At 40.5% G+C, this 25,917-nt stretch overlaps 1 protein-coding gene across 4 annotated transcripts in view; it reads left to right on the top strand.

Annotated features, from left to right (window-relative positions):
* Nucleotides 1–25,917, top strand: part of LOC140728545 (voltage-gated inwardly rectifying potassium channel KCNH7-like) — a 523,000-nt gene that overhangs the window by 415,882 nt on the left and 81,201 nt on the right. For all 4 annotated transcript variants that reach the window (XM_073047421.1, XM_073047422.1, XM_073047420.1 and 1 more), the window contains one exon: nt 23,884–24,309. In XM_073047421.1, the coding sequence (XP_072903522.1) occupies nt 23,884–24,309 (426 nt within the window). The remainder of the gene's footprint in view (nt 1–23,883; nt 24,310–25,917) is intronic.

Below are 25,917 nucleotides of genomic sequence, written 5' to 3'. Positions count from 1 at the left end.
AAGATCTCAACATACTCGTTCTGGCTCTGTATTTGCTTGAAACTTGTTACATTGTATTTTTCTGTTCTAAATAGAGGTTGTATATCTGAAATATTAAATGCCTTTCTTTTGTCATAGATTTAGGCTGAACTAGAGAGTATTTCCAACAAATTCTTCAGGTATCCAGCATCTATAATATTTAGCTTCTGTACCCATATAAATGCAATTTCTTTTTCTTCCCCTCAAGTTGATTGCATTTTTTATATTCTGAATGGAAGGCACCACTCAGCTTTCTTCAATGGAAGGAATGAAAGTCCCATCAACACCTCTTAGATTCTAGCCCCAGAATAATTCCTGCATTCAATTCCAGCACAGTCTGTAAGGATTTTGGACGTCTCCCCTTAAATGCATGGGTTTCCTCTGAATGCTCCAGTTTCCTCCCACAGTCCAAAGACATACTGGTTAGTAGGTTAATTGGCCTTTGTAAGTAATCCTGTGGTTAGGCTAGTATTAAATAGGCAGTGAGCTCATTGCATCTGAAGGGCCTGTTCTTCTCTAAATCAAGGGTTCCCACCCTTTTTTATGCCAGGAACCAATGCTGTTAAACAAGGGGTCCTTGGACCAGAGGTTGGGAATCTCTGCTTTAAATAAATACACTGCTCGACAGTGGTGTGTGGCATTCTCCCTGCTCCTCCATCTGGTTTTACTTCATCCAAAGCTAAGTAGTCATCAATTTAAAGGCAAGCTAACTGAAACCAGATGCCAAATTTGCCTGGATGAGGGTGGCCAAAATGAAAACTGAGAAACAAATATAATATTATAGCTGTGCAAGGCAAAATAAAGACAAACTTTCAAAGAACTTTCAGTTTAATTGTGTTGCAACAGCCCCCAAGCAACCATCAGATATGTCAAAACAAGGCTACTGAGTATAAATGAAAACACACATTGCCAAGCTGAGTTCCAAGAATAATGTCCTGAATCTGATGTCTTCTGACTCCTGTCAGCCCTCCTGACCATATTTTAATAACATGGTAGTTCTGAGAGAACATTGTTCTCAAGTGGACAGAATGTCCCATGGCAAAAATTCAAAGTTCAAAGTTCAAAATAAACTTATTGTCAAAGTACATATAACTCAGCACATACAACCTTCGGATTCATTTTCTTGCGCACATACTCAATAAACCCTTTAACCATGACAGAATCAATGAAAGACTGCACCAACAGGGCGGACAACCCGAGTGCAAAAGACAACAAACTGTGCAAATATAAAAAGAAAGTAAAAAAGAAAGAATTATAGAAAATAAATAAATAATAAATATCAAGGACATGAGCTGCCGAGTCTTTGAAAGTGAGTCCATGGGTCCATGGGCTGTGAGAACGGTTCAGTGATGGGGCAAGGGAAGTTATCCCCTTTGGTTAAAGAGCCTGATGGTTGAGGGGTAATAACTGTTCCTGAACCTGGTGGTGTGAGTCCTGCAGCTTCTAGATCTTCTTCCATGTGGAAGCTGCAAAAAGAGAGCATGACCTGGTGTTGGGTGGCCCAGGTGATGGGAGCTGCTTTCCTGGTCAATGCTCCAGAAAGACGTGGTCAATGGTAGGGAGGGCTTTACCCATGATAGGCTGATGATACCTATTGTATGGTTTTCCATTCAGTTGAAGTACTTTTCATGACTAGGCCATTGCTTATCATTTGGTATCCGATGGCCCTCACTCCTCCTTGTATGACCTTGCTCAGTAAAACTGCCCACTTCTCCGAACAACAACACTTGCCATGAAAGTAATTCAGAATGTCTAATGAATGCAGAGGATATTAAATACCTATATGTTCAGTTCCTAATTTACAATGGGCTGGAAAGTCATTTAAAATGCACACCAGTGGCAAAATAGACTTTATCATCCCAATTAGAGTTTAAAATGCCATCAAATGAATCTGAAGTGCTTTGAGAGGCACACTTGCCTTTGTTAGTTTTAGCAAAATTGATTGATTTACTTTAGAAAGTTGAGTACCACTGATGTTATAAATTACATTTTCCCTATGTCAGCTGTCACTGATTGGCAAGTAATATCCTGAGACCGATCTAAAATTGTGTTCTTTATTAAATCGCTAAAAGATGCAGAGATACAAGTTTCAGGATATTCAGTATAGGAAGAGAGCAGTAATATTAATAGGGCATTTGAACTAGAAAGTGGCATTTACAAAGCTCAAATTCTGGCAGTGCTATAGATTAAGACTAATTGGGATTTATACTGACAGTTAAATCAAACTTTAACAAGGAGGAGGAGCACAATTATATTTAATTCTTATCTACAAATACCAATTGTCTCAGTCCTAGTTGTCAGAAGGGATTTCCAAAGCTTTGTATGTGAGAAGTAATGGGTAACTAGATTTTCATTTGTATTCAGATCAGCTTGAATCCTGTTAGTAAAGACATGGATTCTGATCCAATTCTTTTTCAATTCATGACAGTTTCAAGTACCCGCTTGTTAGTATACCACCAAGGCTATGTTTGGACCTGAGATACATAATGGATGATTTCTAATGTGTAGCTTTATAACAGCTCATTAAAATTCTGAAAAGGTCAGAAAAGTAGTAAAATAAATTTGCGCTGTGAAGGGATGGAAGACAGCTAGTAATGAATTTATGTTTAGTCTCTACAGACTCCTTCTAGTAAAGGATTGTATTGCATCCAGTGCTCATGATGCAGCCTCCACTACGTTGGTGAGATCCATCGTAAATTGGGGACCACTTCGTCAAGCACCTCCGCTCCATCCACCACAAGTGCAACCTCCTGGTGGCCAAACATTTTAACTCTGATTCCCATTCCCATTCTGACCAGTAGGCCCATGGCCTCCTCTTGGGCCACAATGAGGTCACCCTCAGGGTGGAAGAGCAACACCTTATATTCCTTCTAGGTAACCCTCCAACCTGATTGCATAAATATCAATTTCTCCCTCCTGTGAGAAAATTTCACCCCACCTTCTTCTATTTCCCACTCTGACCTTTTACTTCTTCTCACCTACCTATTACTTCTCTCTGGTCCCTTTCTCCTTTTGTAAACTCTCCTCTCATATCAGATTATTTCTTCTCCAGCCCTTGACCCTTCCCACCTCACTTTTTTATTCTGGTATCTTTCCCCTTTTTCCTCAGACCTGAAGAAGGGTCTCAGCCTGAAATGTCGACTCTTTATTCTTTTTCACAGATGCTGCCTGACCTGCTGAGTTCCTCCAGCATTTTGTGTGTGTTGCTTCTAAAAAAGGATATAAGAGTGGAAGTCTTAAGTTGACAATTGAAGGATAAAATGAACGGGGACCAAATTCCTGACCTATATTCCCAAAAAACAGTGTAGTAGTTCATTAATGTTTCATAATGCACCTACATATTATCTTCAATTCTTCAAGTTCTGATAAGTTAATTAATCATGCATGTTTTTGTCTGTAATCCATAGCATTCGATGTGCTTGAATTCTACTTTGCAAATAAGTACATTGCTCTCTATATTGAAAGATGATTCCTGGAAGAAGATAGATCATTCTAGTTATTAGACATATTTTTATTTTAAAACTAATATTTCATTGGCTTGTAGAGATACATTCTGCCTTTTTAATGTGTTCGAAGTACTTCTCACTATCCTTAAAAATATTCAGATGAATGATTAATGGTTCTGTCCTGTTGCTATGCATGAATGCTGAGTAAGTAGTAGATTGGTAGTGAGTTCACACAGGTCATACTCATGTCACAGGAGAATGCTTCACTGAATTGGATGAGAGAGCACGAAGATACATATTGGGATGTACCAATTAGCAGACTGCCTAGCTTTCCACTGATGGAAATAAAATCATTTATTTATTTATAAAGCACAGTACAGAGTGGGCCCACCTTGCCCTTTGAGCCATTCTGCCCCAGCAATTCCCAACAGATCCGATTCACCCTAATCTAATCACAGGACAAATTACAAAGACCAGTTAACCCACCCTTGGGAGGAAACTGGAGGACCCAGAGAAAACTCACGCTTTCCACAGGGAGGAGAAACAAAGACTTGATACAGCATGGCACCAGAATTGAACTCTGAGCTTCAGAACACCCCAACCTGTGGCGGTGTTGCGCTATCTGCTACACAATCATGGCGCTCAAGGATAGCTATTCGTGGAATGGATGGGTTGGGACCATTAGGGAACAGACAGATCAGGAGTCCCAGGATGTCTCAGGGCCATTAAAGATTAAACTGAAGTTCAGTGTAAGTGAGTAGCTGATCCTTAAATCTGTGTTGCTTGATAGCATTGTGAAGCATGGAATGGGAATCGGAATCACTTTGCATATGTTAATGAGCAATTAAATTGGGTAATGTTAGCCAGCCTAGAGTTTCATTTTATTGATGATCAGGACATATCTAGACAGTTTTCCATTCTTCATATAAATGCCTTAGTTTGAGGACTGAATGTGAGCTGTGGCAGATTCTTGAGGAAATTTTAAAATATTACAGTCGAGTCATTGGCAGGGCCTAGAAACATTGGTGTACCTACTGCACTCTGTTGTTTCTTGATATTTTATGGTAAATCAAATTGTCTTAAGACTTACCTCCGAGATGGTGAGCAGGAGATCCATTGATGATGCCATAGTCTCGCCCTTCTCATTCTATTCTGTCCCATTTGGGGAAACGTGCCTCATACGTTAGGGTGTTGTTCATTAGCTTCACCTTGGTGTTTAATATGATCATCCCTCAGAGGCTGGTGGGTAAATTGTCCTCGTTGGGACTCAATACCCCTCCCTATAACTAGATCTTGGAATTCTTGACAAGAAGACCCCAGTCAGACCAAGTTGGTAGCAACATCTCAAGCTTCCTCATGCTGAGCACTGGTGCCCTCCAGGGCGCTGTGCTCTGACCGCTGCTGTTCTCGCAGTTCAAAGTGCATCAGGTTTGCTGATGATATTACAGTGGTTGGCCTCATCAGCAACAGTGATGAGTTGGCACACAAGGAGGAGGTAGGCGTTTGTCAAATGATGTGAGAACAACAACCTGAGTCTCAACATAGACAAGCAAAAGGAGATGATGTGGACTTCAGGAAGGCACAGATTGACCACTCTCCATCACACATCAATGGCTCTGCTGCCGAGGGAATGAAGAGCACAAAGCTCTGTGGTGTGCACATAATGGACGATCTAACCTGGACCCAAAGCATCTCCTCACTAGTCAAGAAGGCACAGCAGCATGTACACTTTCTGAGGAGATTGGGCGATGGAAGGTTCCCTTCCCCCACTCTATTTCTTTTCTACAAGAATACCTTCGAGAGTGTCCTGTCTGGCTGCATCATTGTGTAGTATGGAGGCTGCAAGGCATCAGACAGCAAGACCCTACAGAGGATAAAAAAGCCTGCTAAGAGAATCATCAGGGTCTCCCTCCCCCATAATTGTGTCATTTACCAGAAGCATTGCAGACAAAGGGCCTCAAGTTTTGTTGAGGGTCCCTACCACCCACCCCTCAATCTCTTTGACCCACTACTGTCAGGAAGGAGGAAGGAGGTATAGACTGGGTAACAGTTTCTTCTCTCATCTGTGAAAGTAATGAATATCCTGCCACCACTGCAGTCTGATCACTTGGAGAGCGCGCTTCTTACTGTTTCCCTGTGCTGTGCACTTAATCCATTTCGAATAATATTGTATTAACCAATTTATGGTAATATTTTGGTTTATGTGCTGTTTGTGATGTATATCTTGTGGGATCACTGTAGTGTTTTGTTTGATTGTATATACATACAGTCAGGTGACAATGAACTTGAGCTTAAACTTGTAGATATAAATCCATTTGACATTACTAGCTAAACAAAGCTGTGTCCGCTGTTGAAAATGTAGATGTTCTTGAAACCTCCTCCTTCCATGAGCTGTTTAATTATCCACCATGACCTGTGACTGGTTGCAGGGCTGTTCATAGTCATGACCTGCACAGGTTAAAGGTCAATAGTGAAGTTCCTTCTCTTACACTTCTAAATGATATCCATGATCAACAGAAGAATGGTTAAATTGAAGGATTGAGATAATTATTTCACTACTGAGAGATTTTACATGGCCGATAAGCACTGAGCTCCAAGCCAAATGAGTTGAAAAGCTAATGCTATGAAACAAACAAAAACCAAAGCAACATCTTGCAGATGCTAACTCTTTGGACAAAGGGACAGTAAATGCTCACAAAAAAAATCACACAACACTGGGATCCATGCATTTTTCAACCTTTTCTGTTTCTAATTTATATTAAAGCTATCTCTTTCCTGAAAAATATAACAAATTTTTAAAAGATTGAAACAATATTTCAAAAATTAAACTAATTGTAAATATTATTGAAATACAAAATTAAGTATGCAAACTGATGGTACCTGAGGCACGGTTTACAGGCTCCTGAAGTTGTTCATAGGGTAAATTGTGCCATTGATTCTTTGGGCCTCATTTTGACATGGAGGCTGTTCAAGCCAGTGATATCAGAACTCCAGCTTCTCATTTAAATCCGATTGACTGACCTCCCACATTTCACTCGGGATGTTAATTACTAGAAATTGAAAGTCATACAGCTCAAATCTGAAGCCGAGTTCCTGGCAGAATTGACTGCTGGATCATGCTGCGCAGACCTTGATCTGGAAAAAAAAAGTGTTTGTAGAACCAAAGTTTTACCAGCGAAAGTAGAGAAGAATTCTTGCTTTGTCAGGGGCAGGGAATGAGGACCAACAAGAGAATAGTTATAAAGTTAAAGGCAAATTGTTCTTTTTGGGCTTTATCTGGCCTCCTTCTTTTCTGCTGCCTGTGCTTACTGAGAAGCTGTGTAGCCCAGCATCAAAGCAGCCAACTCATAATTGCAAATAGGAATAGCTCCAAAAGAGGGAACGTCTCAGAGTCTGGCAGCATTGAGAGCAGGTGTGGTAGACCTGGCAGAAGACGTTTTAAGCTCTGAAGTATAAAAGCTGTATCTTTCTTCTTTTGGAGGATCCTCTTAAGAGCATCCACGAGGAGATTTTGCAAACTGGGTTGGTTGGCGTTTTAATGACACTGAGAGGATTTCAAAGGGAATGGAGTTTCAGGGAGAGGCTGTTCTAGGAATTTGTGCTACTGTTAATTGGATTTTGGAGCCTTTTTCTTCAGTGACCTTGCTGTGACAAGTGAAATGATTAATCTCATCAAACTGCACCTATGATGCTTCACCAAATAGGAACCAGAGTAACACATTTGTCAAATCAATACAGAGAGAATTTAAGCTGTAATTTGATTCATGCTCTATCTGAATTAGGAGTTCATTCTTAATGATGGGTGCACAAAGGGAAGGTAGAAGTCACTTTCCAGTTTCTGACCCTCTCCATATGCTGTACCTACCTTTATAGGTCTTTGGGCTTATTCTGGCCTCCTCTTCTACTGCCTCCGCTTACTGAGGAACCAACGGTGGCTCACCATTGAAAGGAGCACTTGTAATTAAACTGCAAAAATTAAGTGTTCATTCATAATGGTGGTTGCAATAAAAAGGAAGGCAAATGTCATTTTCAAGTTTTTGACTCCTTCCAAAACCCTTTGTACTTGTACCTAGCTTGCAAGAAGAGCGTAATTTAATTTTTGCTTTGTTGCTGAAGTTCTTTCAAGCTGTTGCAGCAATATGCTGTTTGCAAATTTCAGAAAATTATGCCTATTTTTAACGATCCTTCTGAGATCTGTTGCCTTACCTGTTTTGGAATAACAGCACATCAGAAACCAACAGAAGGCTGTTGAGAGTTAGTGAGCTGAGGCAGAAAGCAAAATATCTGCCAGATTTATCTTTCAGTTGTTTGATCTTATTTGTTGGATATTTAAAAAACCATGAAGCCCAGATGGACAGACATGCTACCTCCTCTGTGAACAAGATCCTTCCTGTAAATGACCACTGAGAAGCAGTCCAACTATTAATGCTAATTAGGTTAATTAAATTACATTTGCCCATGGCATGGAAATGAAATGTGCCTTCTGCTAATAATGCAATCTGAATATCCTTCAGAAAATTTGGAATTTTCCTTCAGAAAGTTACAGAACCAGGGAATTGAATTAGATATAATTAAGATAAAATAATTGCTACAATTTTGATAAGGATTTAAAAAAGTAAATCCCATCAGGGTTGACTCTTAAGTTCTGGCATCAGTTGTGAGTAAAAGTTAGGCAATTTGTGAGCAGTTCTTTTCTCTACTGGATTACAAATTTTAAGTATTAATGTGAGCAGTTTCAGGCTCCGTATTTAAGAAAGGATGTGCTAATATTGGAGAGGGTTCAAAGGAGGTTCATGAAAATGATTCTGGAATTGAAAGGCTTATCATATGAGGGGGTTTGATGGCTCTGGGCCTCTATTCACTAGAATTCTGAACAATGAGGGGTGTCCTCATTGAAATCTATCAAATGGTGAAAGGCCTCCATAAAGTAGATGTGGAGAGGATGCTTCCAGTGGTGGAAGAGTCTAAGACCAGAGGACCCAACCTCAGAATAGATAGGCATCTTTTTTAGAACAGAGATGAATTTCTTTAGCCAGAGAATGGTGAATCTGTGGAATTCGTAGCCACGGGTGACTGTGGTGGCTATGTCACTGGGTGTGGTGAACTACATATACCTGTCTGGACACGCCCCCCCGCTGACTGCTCCTGTGGCTCCTCCCACTGACCGTGGCTCCTCCCACGGACCCCGGTATAAAGGCGATTGGAGACACCACCCCGGCCTCAGTCTCCAGGATGTAGTGTGGTGGTCAATTGCTGCTTGTTCTTTCTTCCAGCCAATAAAAGCCTATATCTCACCTCACGTCTCCAAGAGTTATTGATGGTGCATCACTGGGTATATTTAAGGCTGAGGTTGATAGATTCTTAATTAGTCAGGGCATGAAGGGATATGGGGAGAAGGCAGGAGACTGGGGCTGAGAGAGAAAATGGATCAGCCATGATCAGATGGCAGTGCAGAGTCGATGGGCCGAGTAGATTAATTCTACCCCTATATCTCATAGTATTATTAGCAGGCATTATTCATAAAAGATATTAGGTCAGTAGAAAAAACATCAAATTTTCATCTGATCACCCAGGTATGATTTAAAGTCATTCAAATGTCCCAGTGCTCTGAGTTTCTATCAAAGCCTTCACTTCAACTCCCATGATGTATTTTTGACTCCATTCAAAACTTAAATAAACTGAAACCAACTGATTTATCACTGAATAATATCTAGAATATTTGTCTTTATTTAAATAATGGTCCCAAAATGAAAATAGCCAGCTATGGTTTTTCCATCAAATTAAAATCTTCTGCTGTTAGTATCCATGGAGTCCTGCACTACAGCTTCATGTATAGACAATTCCTTTAGAGGTATCCCTTTGAGTGCTTGTACCACACTCCTCATAGAAGCACAGTTGGCGCCCTAGCTTAATGGCAATGTGAGGACTTTGTTGGTGGAATATAATTCCTCTGCTGCTGATAGCACAGACGCTTTGAATATCCAGTGTGGGATTACTTGTCCTGGGTCGATTATATCTTAATCATTTTGAAGTCACCACTTGCCACTACTAGCTCTTTGTTCTAAACTAATTAAGTTACTGAACTTAAGTTGCTGAGGTGGCTTGGTGGGATTTGAACTGGCATCATTTTTCTTCCAACACAGTTAACCTTGTAGCACAGGAATAACCTTGTAACACGGTCATAAGGTTTATTCAGCTACTGATGCCGTCACTATCTTTCCTGAGTTAATGTTAAATGGACATTTACAAGCCTACGTATTTTCCTCTCATGTCACTGATTGTGAACAGGGGTCTAAATCTTCTCTTTGCTTTGCTTGGAAATAGTGAAGCTGATTAATTAACTTTATCCTAGCCAACATCAGTTGAATCAGCATTTTCTAAGGATCAACCATGCAATTCAGCTAAACTGGAGGCAAATGGCATTTATCCAGCAGGTTTTCAGGGGAATCCTACCTTCATTTCTATTTAATTGGGGTTCTTCTCATTAAGTAACAGAATCAAAGAAAACAGAGTTTCCAAAGAGCAGTCTGATTTCAGTAGCGCATATTTGTCTAATTAATATGGAACAGTACTACGCACAGTAACAAATAAAAGGATGAATTTTCAAAGAACGATGTCTCAAAAGGGAGACATGGATCATTAAAGATCCCCATCACCATGGACATGCCCTCTGCTCATTGCTACCATTATGAAAGAGGTACAGGAGCCTGAAGGTTCACACTCAACAATACAGGTACAGTTTCTTCCCCTCTGCCATCAGATTTCTAAATAGACATTGAACCCAAGAACACTACCTCACTACTTATTTATTTCTATTTTTGCACTACTTAACTATTTAATATCTATAAACTTATTGCAATTTGCAATTTTTTATAATGTATTACATTGTTTTGCTGTCACAAAGTTAACAAATTTCACCAGTGATATCAAACCTGATTTTAATTCTGATCTGGATTGTAGAATAAGCTTTTGTATCTCTTCCTTGTCTATATGTCATTCCAACTTGCTAACTAAGATCTATTATCATGCTCACACTCCACATGGATGTGGTAGTTTAATTGCTCTAAAAATAGAAATACTGTGACGCAGTTAGATGGCGGCCATTTATTACGGTTAGAATTCTCAAGGTAGGTTGCTAATAGAGGAGGTTACCCTTGGCTTTGACAATAGCACTAAAGAATGTTAGGATAATTCATCTCTCATGATGCAAACCACCTTCTCTGTAACAGGAAGTAGAAAAGGCTACTAAAGCATATGTTAATTAGAACATTTGGTTTGTCAGCATGTCCTTAATGAAGAAATATGCATACAGGATTTAGATCAGTCTCAATCTTTTTTTTCTGTCATTAAATAACCCAGAGTCCATTACAGTACTAAAGCCAAAAGAGCTAATAAGAAAAGGCCAGGAAGTAAAGATAAATCAGTGGCTTTCATTTCTTAAGTTTAATTAGTGCTAGTGGTTTGTCCTCATTCAATATTTGCAACAAATCTTGAAAATTTATCTTCCTGCAGTGTGATTTTCTGGCTTTTCAAGTGAGATTGGCCGTTAGCACAGAATGTGATTCAGGATTACGCTGTAGGACCATAGCCAAATGTAACCAGGTTATGAAAATTTTCTTTATATGCAGCATCTTCTTATCAGGCAGAGAGTGTTAGATCTCCTCTTCCCTTCCTTCTCTCCAGCTTCTATACACCACCAATGGGACAGTGTGTGACATTTAATCAATGCCAGTATATGGCTGCTGAGAGGTGAACCTAATATGGCCTACTCTAGCAACTCAGCCTTTTTTTTTGTAAGAAACATCTCGACTGAACTCAGGAACTTGTCCGAACTGAGTTCAGTCGGCATCTCTTCTGTGGAAATGCATGCTAATGCTATTTGATTGATGAAGCAAGGAGAAGGCCCTTCCGGCCCTGCAAGCAACACTGACCCAGCAACATCACAGCCCCAATTGACTCTTACCTATTCATGGGACAATTTATTAGCATGACCAACTAATCTACCCAGTACGTCTTTGCACTGTAGGAGGAAACCGGAGCACCCCGAGAAAACACATGTATTCTAAGGGGAGGACATACAGAGACTCCTCATAGAAAATGTCAAAATACTTACATTTATATAGCAGTTGTTTCTAGAATATTATAAATGAGGCACTTAAATTTATTTTTGAAATATAGCGTGTTGTAATGTAGTGTTCAAGGCACCACAAGGCTCCCACAACCAGCAAAATATTAAAGCCCAATTTCTTTCAGAGTCTTTATTAAGGAATAAATGTTCCAGAGACCATCAGAAATAATTTCCCTACTCTTCATTGAAACACCGCTATGAGACATTTGACATCCAATTCCAACAGTGCAACACTCCCTACATACTGGACCCAGTTGTAAACCGTTCTTCATCTCCTGAAGGTGACTGGCAAGGATGAATTAATAACTAAAACAATGCTGATTTCACTAACACACACAAAATGCTGGAAGAACTCAGCAGGTCAGGCAGTCTCTGTGGGAAGTTCCGCCAGTATTTTGTATGTGTTACTCTGGATTTCCAGTATCTGCAGAATCTCTTGTGATTATGGTTCACAGACAGTCAGATTTTTAAACTAACATGTCAAGTTCTTGCTAGTTCAGAAGATTAAAAAGCAGATTGAGGAAACTGATTTATTTATTTATATGTACTTAATTGTTTGTGTTTGTATAATTTTTATTTATTGATTTTATGGCATGTTTGCTGACCACATCACATTCAGCTCCTACCTGTAGCTCATTTATAACAGATGGAAAATTAACCAGCTGAGGAGAAGAGGTAAGAGTGGGTAATTAAGGAAGAGGGAATGGGAGGGAAGAAGAAGTTGCCTTTTTTTAAAGAAATTGAAGTTCATATATCAGGTTGGCAGCTACCTCGATAGAATATGAAGTGGTGCTCCTCCAACCTGAGAGAGACCTCATCATGACAAACTTGGCTGATTTGATGCAAACAACGCATTCCACTGTATGTTTCAATGTACATGTGACAAATAAAACTAATCTTTAATCTTTTAAGTCTCGTTAAAATCAAATAATCTGTTACTTCGAGTTAAATTTGCATCTTCTATTCAGTCACTGATCAGCGATGTGTGGTGTATTGAAGAATGATTACTTATTCTTCGTCAAGAGTGTTTGATGGCTCTGGGCCTGTACTAGCTGGAAATCAGAAGAATGAGGGGTAACCTCATTGAAACATATCAAATGGTGAAAGGCCTTAATAGAATTAATGTGAAGAGGAGGTTTCGTATGGTGGGAGAGTCTAAGATCAGAGGACACAGCCCCAGAATAGAGGGTTGTCCTTTTAGAACAGAGATGAGGAATTTCTTTAGCCAGAAAGTGGTGAATCTGTGGAATTTTTTGCCATAGACAGCTATGGAGACCAAGTCTTTATGTATATCTAAGGCAGAGGTTGATTGATACTTGATTGGTCAGGGCATCAAGGGATACGGGGAGAAGGCAGGAGATTGGAAATGAGAAGAAAATTGGATCAGCCATGATGAAATGGCGGAGCAGACTCGATGGACCAAATGGCCTAATTCTGCTCCTATATCTTATGTCTTACAGTCTTATTACTGGTCCAGCAGGATCTAAAAAGAGATCAGTTGATTGTCATTATGTCCATCCCTGCATTTTGTTTTAAAGTTTATCAGGAACATTTTTTGGTTAGTTAAGCAGGTGACAAGTAAAGAAACCCAGCACCCTTTTTGGAATGAGATATTAAAGTGCCCATGTGAGTTTAGGTCTTTCTGCTAATAATAAACCCCAACTTGCTTTTCTACAAGAGCAGATTACTATGAACATAGGTGTGAATCAGCAGAATCAGCGATCTCTGGGATCGCAGAGATCCCAGATTATGCACAAAAATGCTGATGGTGTTTAAGCTGCTGAAGTGCTTGTTTTACAGCATTGAGCATTAGTAGGCCAAGCAATGCATGAGCACAATGGCTTACGTCATTATCTGGAGGCAAGTAGTAAAGAAAAATATTTTTTCACCAGACTCTTTTATACACCTTAACTACCTGACCAAAAAGTCTGCTCTAATTTTGGTTCTTTGCTGATACTATTTTATTATTTCTCTCCCAGTTAATGTGGTTACCATTGCCAATTCCAGCACTGAATACTCTACATTAATTGCCTTTTAGAAGGAGGAGGTGCAATGCCTGTGATACACATGGTCCCACATGGTATCACAGGACCTAGGCCAATGATGATGTAAGAATGGGACTCTATTTTCACACCAAAATATCGGAACCTCCAGATCAGTGGTTCCCAATCTTTTTAATGCCATGGACAAGAGTCCATGGGCCCCAGGTTGGGTACCCCTGCTCCAGGTGGTAGCACTCCCATGTATTTGCAGCCTTCACCCACCTGCATGGTAAACATTTAAAGAAGATTCATTTGAAGAAGTCTTCCTGAGTTATTGCAATGCAACTTGTAAGTCGTACACAGTGGAGAATTCTGAGCATGCAGAACGGTCAGGCCGTTTTATTGGAGCTGTAGTCATACAGGCAACAGAAAAGGATTCCACCCTAACACTTCTTTTCTCAACTAATGATCACAGCATCTTTCACCTGGCAACTGGCCCTCACTCAATAATCCTCCATTTTTGATTCTCAACCCTCCTTCCATTTCTCCTCTCAGTCAATGCCTGGGTGTAGCTCAGTTCATTGCACTCTGTGCTCTGGTGCTGTGCGTGGAGAGAAGGCTACAGCTCAGAGTCCTGCAGCTTGAACCGCAGATACTGTCGAAATGCTGCAGTATGTGCCAAGGAAATTCAAAGCAACTGTTGATAAATCTGTCACAAATAACATTCCTAAACACTTCTAACTTCTTTTTGGCTTTCCTTCACAACACAAAATGAAAATAACAATGTTGCCCTACCAAAGTTCAAAGTACAGATTCTGTATGTCACCATATACAATCCTGAGATTCACTTTCTTGTGGGCATACTGAGTAAATCCAAGAACCATAACAGAATCAACGAAAGACCACACCTAACAGGACGGACAAACAATCAATGTGTAAGACAACAAGCTGTGGAGGTAAAAAAGAAATAAATAAATAATAAAAATTAAAATAAATAGGAAAACTATCAAGAACATGAGATAAAAACTTCTTGAAAGTGAGTCCATAGGATGTGGGAACAGTTCAATCAGTGATGGGCAAGTGAAGTTATCCCCACTGGTTCAGGAGCATGATGACTGAGGGGTAATAACTATTCCTGAACCTGGTGGAGTGAATCCTGAGGCTCCTGTACCACGTTCTTGATGGCGGCAGTGAAAAGAGAGCATGTCCTAGGTGTCCTAGGTGGCAGCGGTCCCTGATGATGGACGCTGCCTTCCTGTGACAGTGCCATCCCAAACAGTAAATAGTATATTCACATTTTATTTTTGTTCAAGCCTTATGTAAATATTTGAATAATCATTTGAATAATCAGCCTCAGGTTCCTCATAATGTTCATGGTTTTGTTAAAATTATAAGCAATTCTATGATGAACAAATCATATTTATCCAATAACAATATAATGTTAATGCATCTATTATCATTGTTACCCCATATATTCAATTTCTCCTTTAAAATACTCAAACTAGCAAGTAATTCCTCAATAGATATTTAATGGTTTTGGTTGTCAGCCTTGTCCAATGATTTTTACTGTGGAGCTAACATTATAGTGAACCTGATGGCATGGGCATTGATTTCTCTAACTTTTTCCCTCTACCCTTCTTCCACTCCCTTCTCTGGCTCCTCTTTTACCTCTTCTCTTCTCCTGACCTGCCTATCGCCTCCCCGTCGGGCTCCTCTTCCTTCCCTTTCCTCTAGTCCAAGCTCCTGTCCTGTCAGATTCCTTTACCTTTTCCACCTATCACCTCCCAGCTTCTTACTTCAACCCACCCCCCAACCCCCGCTACCTGGCTTCACCTACAACCTTCTCACTTATATTCCTTCCCCTCCTCCCCTACCTTCTTATTCTGGCTTCTTCCTCCTTCCGTTCCAGTCCTGATGAAGGGTTTCTGCTGCAGCATCAACTGTTTATTCCTTTCCATCGATGTTACCTGACCTGCTGAGTTCCTTTTGATGCATTACTCTAAATTTCCAGCATCTGAAGAATCTCTTGTGTATATAACACTGCAGGTTATCGTTTTTGCTCAGTATTTAACCGGGGCTAATAGTATATTCTGCTTGTTTTGCCTTGAACTTATTAAAAGTTACAGCAATCTAGGTGAAAGGCTGAGGTCTGTGGCAGAGAATAGTATTACAGATGAAAAGACCAACAACAGTACAAAATAAATAAGTGGTGATAAGGGGGCACCAGACATGTTTCTAAAGATTGAGAAGAATACATAGAAGACAATGTGGATTTTAGATAGTATAGGAAGCTGAAAGAAAGAAGTGCCTTCAGAGACTATGTAACAAGGCACAATGCAGCAGGCAGGAACACGTTGACAGAGACTATAACCTATTGGGATTTCGATCATGAAAGTCTATCATGAAAATTGCTTGCCAAGAAACTTATAAAAGAATTAACAGTATAGGTCACTAAATATTATTCATTTTTCTTGTGCTTGCCTCTTGTACTGCTTAATACATTCAGACACATAACTAGATCTTAAAATAGTAGTAAATATTGCCATGCTGGTGCTTATCTCTCACAATGCTATTCTCTCGGGTTTAACATTTTATTTAACAATAAAGGATGGAATGATGGTTCTGGGCCTGTACTTGTTGGAGTTGCGAAGAATGAGAAGGAATCTCTTTGAAACCTATCGCATATGGATATGGAGAGGATCCTTCCTATAGTGGATGAGTCTAGGACCAGAGGATATAGCCACAGATATCTTCTGGTGGCTGTCTTCTGAGGGATATCTATTTAGCACAGAGGTAAGGATGCTGCTGTGCAGAGGGACTTGGGAGTGCTTGGACATGAATCATAAAAGGTTGGTTTGCAGGTGCAGCAGGCTATCAAGAAGGCAAATGGAATGTTGATTTTAAGAGCAGGGAGGATATGCTGCAACTGTACAGGGTACTGGTGAGACCACACCTGGAGTACTGTGTGCTGTTCTGGTCTCCTTACTCGAGGAAGGATATACTGGCTTTGGAGGCGGTGCAGAGGAGGTTCACCAGGTTGATTCCAGAGATGAGGGGGTTAGGCTATGAGGAGAGATTGAATCACCTGGGACTGTAGTCACTGGAATTCAGAAGAATGGAAGGAGATCTTATAGAAACATATAGAATTATGAACGGGGTAGATAAGCTAGAGACAGGAAAATTGTTTCCACTGGTAGGTGAGACTAGAACTAGGGAACATAGCCACAAGATTTGAGGGAGTTGATTTAGGACGGAGATGAGGAAGAACTGCTTTTCCCAAAGAATGGTGAATCTGTGGAATTCTCTGTCCAATGAAGCAATGGAGGCTACCTCAGTAAATATATTTAAGACAAGGTTAGATAGATTTTGCATAGTAGGGGAATTAAGGGTTCTGGGAAAAAGGCGGGTAGATGGAGATGAGTCCATGGTCAGATCAGCCATGACCTTGGAACAGGCTAGATGGGCCAGATGGCCTACTCTTGCTGCTATTTCTTATGTTCTTATGTTCTAAGAAGGAATTTCTTTAGCGAGAGGGTGGTGAGTCTGTGGAATGCATTGACATGGACAGCTGCAGAGGCCAAGTCATTGAGTATATTTAAAGTGGCAGTTGATAGTTGTTGGTTAGGCAGGGTATCAAAGGGTAAGGTAGAAGACAGGAAAATGGAGTTGAGAGGGGTAATAAATCAGCCATGATGGGATGGTGGAGCAGACTCAATAAGCTGAGTGGCTTAATTCTGCTCCTATGCGTTATGGTCTAACATTCTGCCCAAATGAAACAGAAGATTCCCAGAACAGCACAACATCTGTAGGCAAAGCATCACCTGTTACACATGTATGTCACACAAAATGATAATTAATCAGCATAAGGGGGAGAAGAAATTATAAGATATGCCTATTTCCTGTTCCTGAAATCTGGCCACTCTTTGAAAGCACTGCAGTTTTCAAAACGTATGCTATTACATTGAGTTTGAAACTCAAAAGGAAAAAAAAATCCATACCATTTGGAAAAAAAAAGTAAAATAAAAGTGTTTTAATTAGGTCAGTTGTTCACCCCATCTTAGCAAGGCACAAGCATTACCCATTCCTCCTATGTCAGGAAACTCAACCCATTTCCTCCCCACCTCTCCTCAAAAGCCAGTGGCCTTAACAGCATCAGCCTAATTAGCAAATCACTGAAATTCGTGCGCACTGTCCTGTTACTAAAAAGAGTTGAAGCTAGGAAGGAGTTGATGAGCAGTCTTCATACTTCAAAGAATCATTGAGCCTGGACCAGTTCTTTAAAAGAAAGTTGTTTGGAATTACAGTTAATGCCACTGAGACACCTGTATCCACCTGTATTAAACTAAGCCAGACCTCTGTACATTAATACTGTATATACAGTGATATCCATTTGCAGACTTCTGTCCTGCAATCCTGCATTCAGGAGCAATCAATGCCTAAGAATCATCATTGTCATTATGTGCCAGCTCGTGTAATGTGGGTGATCATGGTCTTTCCATGGCCATGACGGTTCTTGGCAAATTTTTCTACAGAATTAGTTTGCTATTGCCTTCTTCTGGATAGTGTCTTTACAAGATGGGTGACCCCAGCCATTATTAATACCCTTTACAGATTATCTGCCTGGCGTCAGTGGTCACATAACCAGAATTTGTGAAATGCACCAGCAGCTGCTGATATGATCATCCACCATCTGATCCCATTGCTTCACCTGATTCTGATGAAAGGCTAAGCAAGTGCTACACCTTGCCCAAAGGTGACTTGCAGGCTAGAGGAGCGAAGGAGCACCTACCATAGACCTCCCTTGGTAGAGACGTATCTCCACCCACACCACCCAAAAATCATATTACTAAGTGTTATATACATCGACAGACCTATATCCAGGTGATTCATGGTTACAAATCACATCCAATAATCTCGTACTTCGATTCTAGAGCTTGATGCACACCTGGACCTGGACATGAGAACATAAGAAAAATGGTCAACTGGTGCCTCTTTCACCAATCAACATGGCCCATTTACTCCAAACACCGTTTTCTTGCTGTTATCTCCAGCTGCTTTGATTCCTTTAATACCCAGTAATCTGCTGAACTCAGTTTTGACAGAACTTCCACAGGGTTAGAATATTCCAGCATTTCCTCAAAGTCTCAGTGAAAGTACTTCTCATTTCAGTTCTAAATGGCTCGCTCTTTATTTTGAGAGTGATTAACTCCTCCATGCATCCACCCTGTCACATCCTTGAAGAATTTCAGTGAAGTTATTTTTCATTGTAAATTTTAAAGAGAGGTGGCCTATCCTACTGTAACCCCCTCACTGGGCTCATATGCAAACCTGGCTGTTTAGCTACGTGACTCAGCAGTGAGAAGGGCACTTTTCACAAGCAATATGCGTCTAGGGTTGGTATAATTTGGGGTTCAACCAAAACAGGTGCATCGTGATGTTCTGATTAAAGAAACCTCGCTTTGGGTGAATGCTGTGTAGGTACAGCCCACACACATTTGTCGGTCAGCAAGAAATAACAGATTATACACGGCAGAAAATTAAAAACAAAGTATGTTTAAAAATTTCAGCTTTATCAAACGGTTACTAAAAGAAAGAAAAGAAAAAAATAAAAGGGCCCATATTGTCCATATTGTTGGGGCTCGTATTGTCCAAAAGCTGGGTATAACCGTTACTTGCAGCACCAAACCCATGGCCTGCATGAGAGCACCCGCTACAGTCCAAACTTCACTAAATATCCATCTTGAACAAACGGGTGTTCTCTCGGGAGTATTGGCCCTTCCTCCTTGGAGCCATTCATCTGCACAAATCACTTCATGCAACGGGGCTCTCCTCCCAACAGCATTCTCTGGCATCTTCCCTCCTGTCCTCCCCACAGCTCCCACCAAAAAAAAAGAGCCGAACCAAACTACTATCCATCACAAATCTCTGTCTATCCCACTCTCTAGAACTTTCTCCCGATTCTGCCACCCTGATTGGCTGGCACAACGTTCCTAAGTTGAGCAACGGGGCTTCTTAACTCTAGCCAAAACCAAAGTATTCTACCAGCAGGACACACTACTTTTGCAAAAACTGCCAAAATGAAATATCTACAGCATGGCAGTAGAGATCTTAACCAGGGCATTACACTACTCTATTTCTCCTCGTATATCAGATCTACCTTCCCAGTAATCATTCTGGAGAATATTAGTTGCATCCCCTCAGAAGCAAGTTTATCCAAAGTAAGGGGATTAGAATTGCACACTTTGTGGTCTTAACATGGCCAGATATAATTTAGATATTTTTACTCCTCTGTTGAAATCCTCATATATTGTAGACCAACATAATATTTGGCTCTCTAATTGCCTGCTATGTCTGTATGTTAGCTTGCAGTATCCTTATATACAAGGATATACTTATCCCTTCGAACATTAACTTTCCCCAAACTCTGAACATTTAAAAAAACTCAGCCTTTTAGATTTTCTACCAAAGTCTATTAGCTCACATACTTCTGTACTGTGCTCATCTGCCTTATTATCCATTCATTTGCTTCTTTAGAGCATCTTTGATTTCTCATCATTGCCCACATTCCTGTTTACCTGGACCAGGAACATAGCACCAAATCCAATATGATCACTGCTTCCAGGTCCTAGACCCTCTCTAGTCCATATTATCATAACCATTTCATCCTTGCTGTGGGCCTTCATTGTCCTTGTATCCTCGGTCATAATTGGCATCATGTTGACTATATGTACCCAGTGCCAATTTCAGGTGGGTCCTGAGACCAAACCCTAGCAACAGAAGGGTATTGATGAACCATGCCAGGCATAGGTGAGCCTCAAAGACCCAGGACTTCCATTAGGTTGTCCTAAAGTACTCAATCCTAGCATTGAGATGGTGCAAAGATTCTGTCCCATCATTGGATGGCCTGTAAAGATATATGCCCAGCTTCAGATGAACCCAAAGGAAGCATTCAGTTCAAAATGATGGCAGAAGCCTCGTGCCTGATGCCATGTGGGTCTAAGGATCCACCCCTCATTTCTGGGATCCCAAGGGCACCTACGGACTGGCGGGCAGTACAGTTTTTATCTCCAGTCTCCATCACCTAATCAACGTTAGGTGTATGTCAGTGCGATAGGAGGGGGTGCAACAACACTAGGTGTAGTCAGATAGAGTGAAGCCAAGTAGAAGCTGTGAAGTGAAGTTTGCAGATTTTGGTTGAAGTAGGGTTGAGTTTGGGCTCATCAGGATGTAATGGGATTGGGAGTAGTGAGTAAGATAGAGAGATGTGGAATAGAGTAGATGTGGAATGAATGGATAGACCGGGTTGAGATGAGGTTGGGTGTGGTGGGCTGGGTGGAAGGGTTTAGAGCAGGGATTCCCAACTTGGGGTCCATGGGCCCCTTGCTTAATGGCATTAGTCTATGACATTAAAAAGGTTAAGAAACCTTGATTTAGATGGAGTGAGCTGGGGTTGTATGCAATGCTACCGGATCCAATCCCAAAAGAACAGCATTAGTGGTATAAAAGCAGGAAAGATGTAAAGGTTCAGTAGTTTCTAGCAGTTGCCCACTCACTCCACACGCCATCCTTTGCACAGTGAAATGAGGGAATGGGAATGGTTGACAAGGCGGAAGGTGCGTAAAACTCATACAGAACAGGATTTCAGAGACTGGAAAAGCACATATGGTGAACAATCAGATGCAACTCAAAACTGGAGCGGTAAACTGTATTTTCATGCTGTCACCCCATTATGAGAATATAGTCAAGAGGGTGGGTAGATTCAGAACCATTGTGTGGCTTTGGCTGTAAAAGAGAGGTAGAGAAATATCTTCCTGAAGGAAAGTGTGTGAGCGATTTCTAAAGGAGAGGAAAAAAGAAATATGGTAAACATGTTTATGTAGCCAAAGTAAAATGATGGGAAAGAACAGACAGGAAGTCTGTTCAGGAAGCAACAACATAGGACATGAGTGTATGTATTTATAATTTACAGAAATATATAACATCAGGTATTTACATGAAATCTGGATGACTTTGTGTCCAGACAGGCATTTTTTAAAAGCCTCAACTATTAAAGTGGCTACACTGCCACCCAGAGGAAAATGGTATTATTGATCACTTGTTCCAAAAGTGATGTTTAAAAGGTCTGGTAACCCAGTTTTATGGGGAAAATGCTGCCAGATCCATGCATAAGCTTTGAGATTTTTTTTCCCCAAATTAACAAACAATAACCTTTATTATTGCACAAGCACAGAAATCCCAAAATTGTTATCCACTGTTTTCACTAATTTTGGTCTACGCAGTTCACTACCAGAGTTAGGAGCATAAAATTGAAGCAATACTTCACCACTGGTGCTGGGGCATTCACTCAAACAGCCTGAGACATATGGAGTCTCCATTCATTGTAATGGAGGGGTACAGGTGCAAGGGTTACGGGAAGTCATGGATGGTCATATGAGCAGCTGGTGCATATCAAAGTCATAGTTCTGAGACCACCGACACCAGACAAGAGTATTGATGATGGCTGAGCTCACCTGTCTTGTAAGGACCCTGTCCAGAAGAAGGTAATGGCGAACCACTTCTCTAGAAAAATTTGCCAAGGACAATCAGGGTCATGGAAAGACCAAGATCGCTGCATCATACCAGACAGCACATAATGATGATGATGAGATTGTAATTATATGTCACTAAATATTATCTGGTCAGATTTACATTAGATTATATAAGGTATATTGCACCAAAACATGCCATTTGGCAGTGCCTATTGCCTGCTTGTCTTTTCATTTGATTCTAAATCCATTCCTTATGTACTTGTCCAGCCTAATTATACATGCATCTGAATTGCTTGTTTCAACCAGTCCTTGTGAATTCCAGTTCCATACTCTCACCACTCTTTGGCTACGGAAGTTCCATATGGGATTTTTGTTGTGTATCTTTATTTTCAAGATAGCTTCTATGTTTACTCCACCCAATAAATGGAGACTTCGTCTAAGTTTAAAAAAACATGATTTTAAAGATCTTATTGAGATCCTTTTTGTTTCAAGGGAAAAGAGTGTTCTACATTTTCTTCAAAGTTCATAGTAAATTTATTATCTAAGTTCATATTTTTATTATATGCTACCCTGGGATTTATTTTCTCGTGGGCATACGCAGTAAATCCAATAAACACAGTGAAAAACCACACCCAACGAGAAGGCAAACAACCAGTGTGCAAAAGACAACGAGTTGCGAAAATAGAAAAGAGAATAAAAAAATAAACAAGTAATAAATATCGAGAACACGAGGTGAGTCCTTGAAAGTGAGTCTATAGGTCCAGTGATAGGGTGAGTGAAGTTATCCCCACGGGTTCAAGAGCTAGATGGTTGAGGGGTAATATCTGTTCCTGAACCTGAGGTGTGTGGTCGTGAGGATCCTGTACCACCTTCCTAATAGTAGCAGCGAAAAGCCCCTGGCCTGGGTGACGGAGTCCTTGATGCTGCTTTCCTGCTCCAGCACTTTGTGTGGATGTGCTCAAAGATGGCGAGGGCTTTACCTGTGATGGACTGGGCCACATCCACTACTTTTTGTAGGATTTTATTTCAGGGGCATTGATGTTTCCATACCAAGCCATAATGCAACCAGTCCACATGCTCTCAAACACATATCTGTAGAAGTTACTCAAAGTTTTAGTTGTCATGCCGAATCTTCACAAACTTCTAAGGAAGTAGAGGCACTGTCGTGGTTTCTTCATAAGTGTACTTACATGCTGCCCCAGGACAGGTCCTCTGAAATAATAACACTGAGGAACTTAAAGTTGCTGACCCTCTCCACCTCTGATCCTCCGATGAAAACTGGCTCACCGACCTCTGGTTTCCTTCTCCTGAAGTCAATAACTAGCTCTTGCTAACATTGAGTAAGCGGTTGTTATTGTTGTGGCACCACTCAGCCAGATTTCCAGTCTCCCTCCTATACACTGGTTTGTCACCACCTTTGATTTGGCCTGTGATAGTAGTGTTGTCAACAAACATTGGAGCTGTGCTTAGCCTCACAGTCATAAGTGTAAAGTGAGTAGAGCAGGGGGCTAAGCACACAGCCTGTTGCACCCGTGCTGAAGATTGTGGAGGAGAAGTTGTTGCCAATCCAAACTGACTGGGGAAAGGAAATCCAAAATCCAATTATCTCATTTCAATTTTATTCTAATCATTTTTTTCAATTATTATCATTCAATTATTGATTTTTTATCAATTTGACAATAGCAATAAATAAAAGAACAGTACACATTGGCCCATGGCTGAAAATTATGAAAATATGATATTACTGCATTGTAATTTCTGTCTATTTCTACATACTACAGGTTCTTTCTCTCGGAGCTGATGTTCTTCCAGAGTACAAGCTTCAGACACCTCGCATCCATAAACTCACTATCCTGCACTATAGTCCTTTCAAGGCCGTTTGGGACTGGCTAATCTTACTCCTGGTCATCTACACCGCAATCTTCACTCCCTACTCCGCAGCCTTCCTACTAAATGACAGGGAGGAGCAGAAGAGAAGAGAGTGCGGATACTCCTGCAGCCCACTGAATGTTGTGGATTTAATCGTGGATATTATGTTCATTATTGACATCCTAATAAACTTCAGAACAACTTACGTAAACCAAAATGAAGAGGTGGTTAGTCATCCAGCAAAAATTGCGATTCACTATTTCAAAGGCTGGTTCCTTATTGACATGGTTGCAGCTATACCGTTTGACCTTCTCATTTTTGGATCAGGGTCTGATGAGGTAAGTCACAATTAATCCAATTTTTATCTGAATCAGAAATCCAAACGAGCAACAAAACGTGAGTGATTCAGAGATTCTTGGTTATTTATTTATTTATTGACATACAGTGCTGAACAGGCCCCTCCGGCCTGCAGTCCCCCAATTTAACCCCAGCCTAACAACAGGGCAATTTTCAATGTCCAATTAATCTACCAACCAGAGTGTCTTTGGACTGTGGGAGGAAGCCAGAGCATGTGGAGGAAACCCACGAGGTCACGGGGAGAACACACAAACTTTTTACAGGCAGTGGAGGGAACTGAATCTGGGTCGCTGCTACTGTAGAGTGTTGTGCGCACCACTATGCCAGCATACCATCCCTCTTTGTTTAATATATATTTAGCTTATCAATGCAATAAAATGTCTTAATTTACTGTTCACTGTCAAATGGGAGGAATTTGTTACATTAACCTGTTTTGATATCTGAAAATCGATTTCATTATTCCTCATGGTCTACGAAAAGAACAGGCATGTATTATTCACACTAATTTTTTTAGTATAATCTGGTAGAACTTCCTAATATAAAACAGGATGCTGAATGAAAGTTGTGTTGAGCTAAACTGGCTTCGTTAAGAAAAGTGCCTTATATGTTTGGAGCGAAGGAAATAAAGTGGGTCATAATTTGTTTGAAGTTATCTTGCAACTACAAATAAGCTCCCAGGATTGATGCCTGCTGCTTCCCTAATGCCCTGAATGATCTGGAGCTAATTGTTATTTTCCCATCCATCCACTCTCTTGCCTGGATCTACACTTTGCAAGATATCAAGATTGTTTTAGTCTCCTGGCTGATCTTGCTGTTATAAATGGTGAAACACTAGTTGATGGCAGATTCAACGAGATGGCAAGATCGGAGGTCACTTTTTGCTTGTCAGTGCAAATGTTGCTTTAACCTGCTGTGGAATGTCATTTGCTGTTTCCTTAATGGAAGTTGTGACTGATGTGAGGAATCATTGGCAGTAGAATCATCAGCAAACTTATCCTGATCCTCTGGCAGAGGGAATAACACCAATGACATAACCAAAATATCAGAGTGTGTTGGAGAGCAGGATGACAAAGCAGTTCAAAAATGCATGCCGTTTCCTCAGTTTTATAAATAAAAACCTGGAGTACAAGAGCAAGGAAGCTATGAAACAATGTGGCACTAACACCACTGGAATACTTTGTCTATTTCTGGATACCATGCTTTCAGAAAAATAGGGAAATCCTGATGAAGGTAAAGAAGAGATTTATGAAAAGGATTTCAGTGATGACGGGCTTTATTTCAACAAATAGACTCAGAATATATACTGTTATTCTCAGTATTGTTGTCCTTTGAGCAAAGAAGACTCAGAAGGGGTTTAAAAGTAAAATTTAGAAACATGATAGGTCTGGACCTCATTACTAAAAAGAAACTATTCCTTATGGTGGAAACGTAAATAAAGAGATGAAGTAGAACGATGATATACAAATGGAAGTGATTTCAGGGAAATTGTTTCTACACTGCAAAGGACAGGGTCTGAAATTGGTGGACTTAGTAGTGGAGCCAGATTAAATCATTGCATTCAGAAAGGAAATAGATTAGTACCTATTGAT

The sequence above is a fragment of the Hemitrygon akajei genome, chromosome 5 (assembly GCF_048418815.1).
Source record: "Hemitrygon akajei chromosome 5, sHemAka1.3, whole genome shotgun sequence".
Classification (NCBI taxonomy): Eukaryota; Metazoa; Chordata; class Chondrichthyes; order Myliobatiformes; family Dasyatidae; genus Hemitrygon; species Hemitrygon akajei.
The sequence above is the reverse complement of the archived record's forward strand: the minus strand, read 5'-3'. Positions and strand labels throughout refer to the sequence as shown.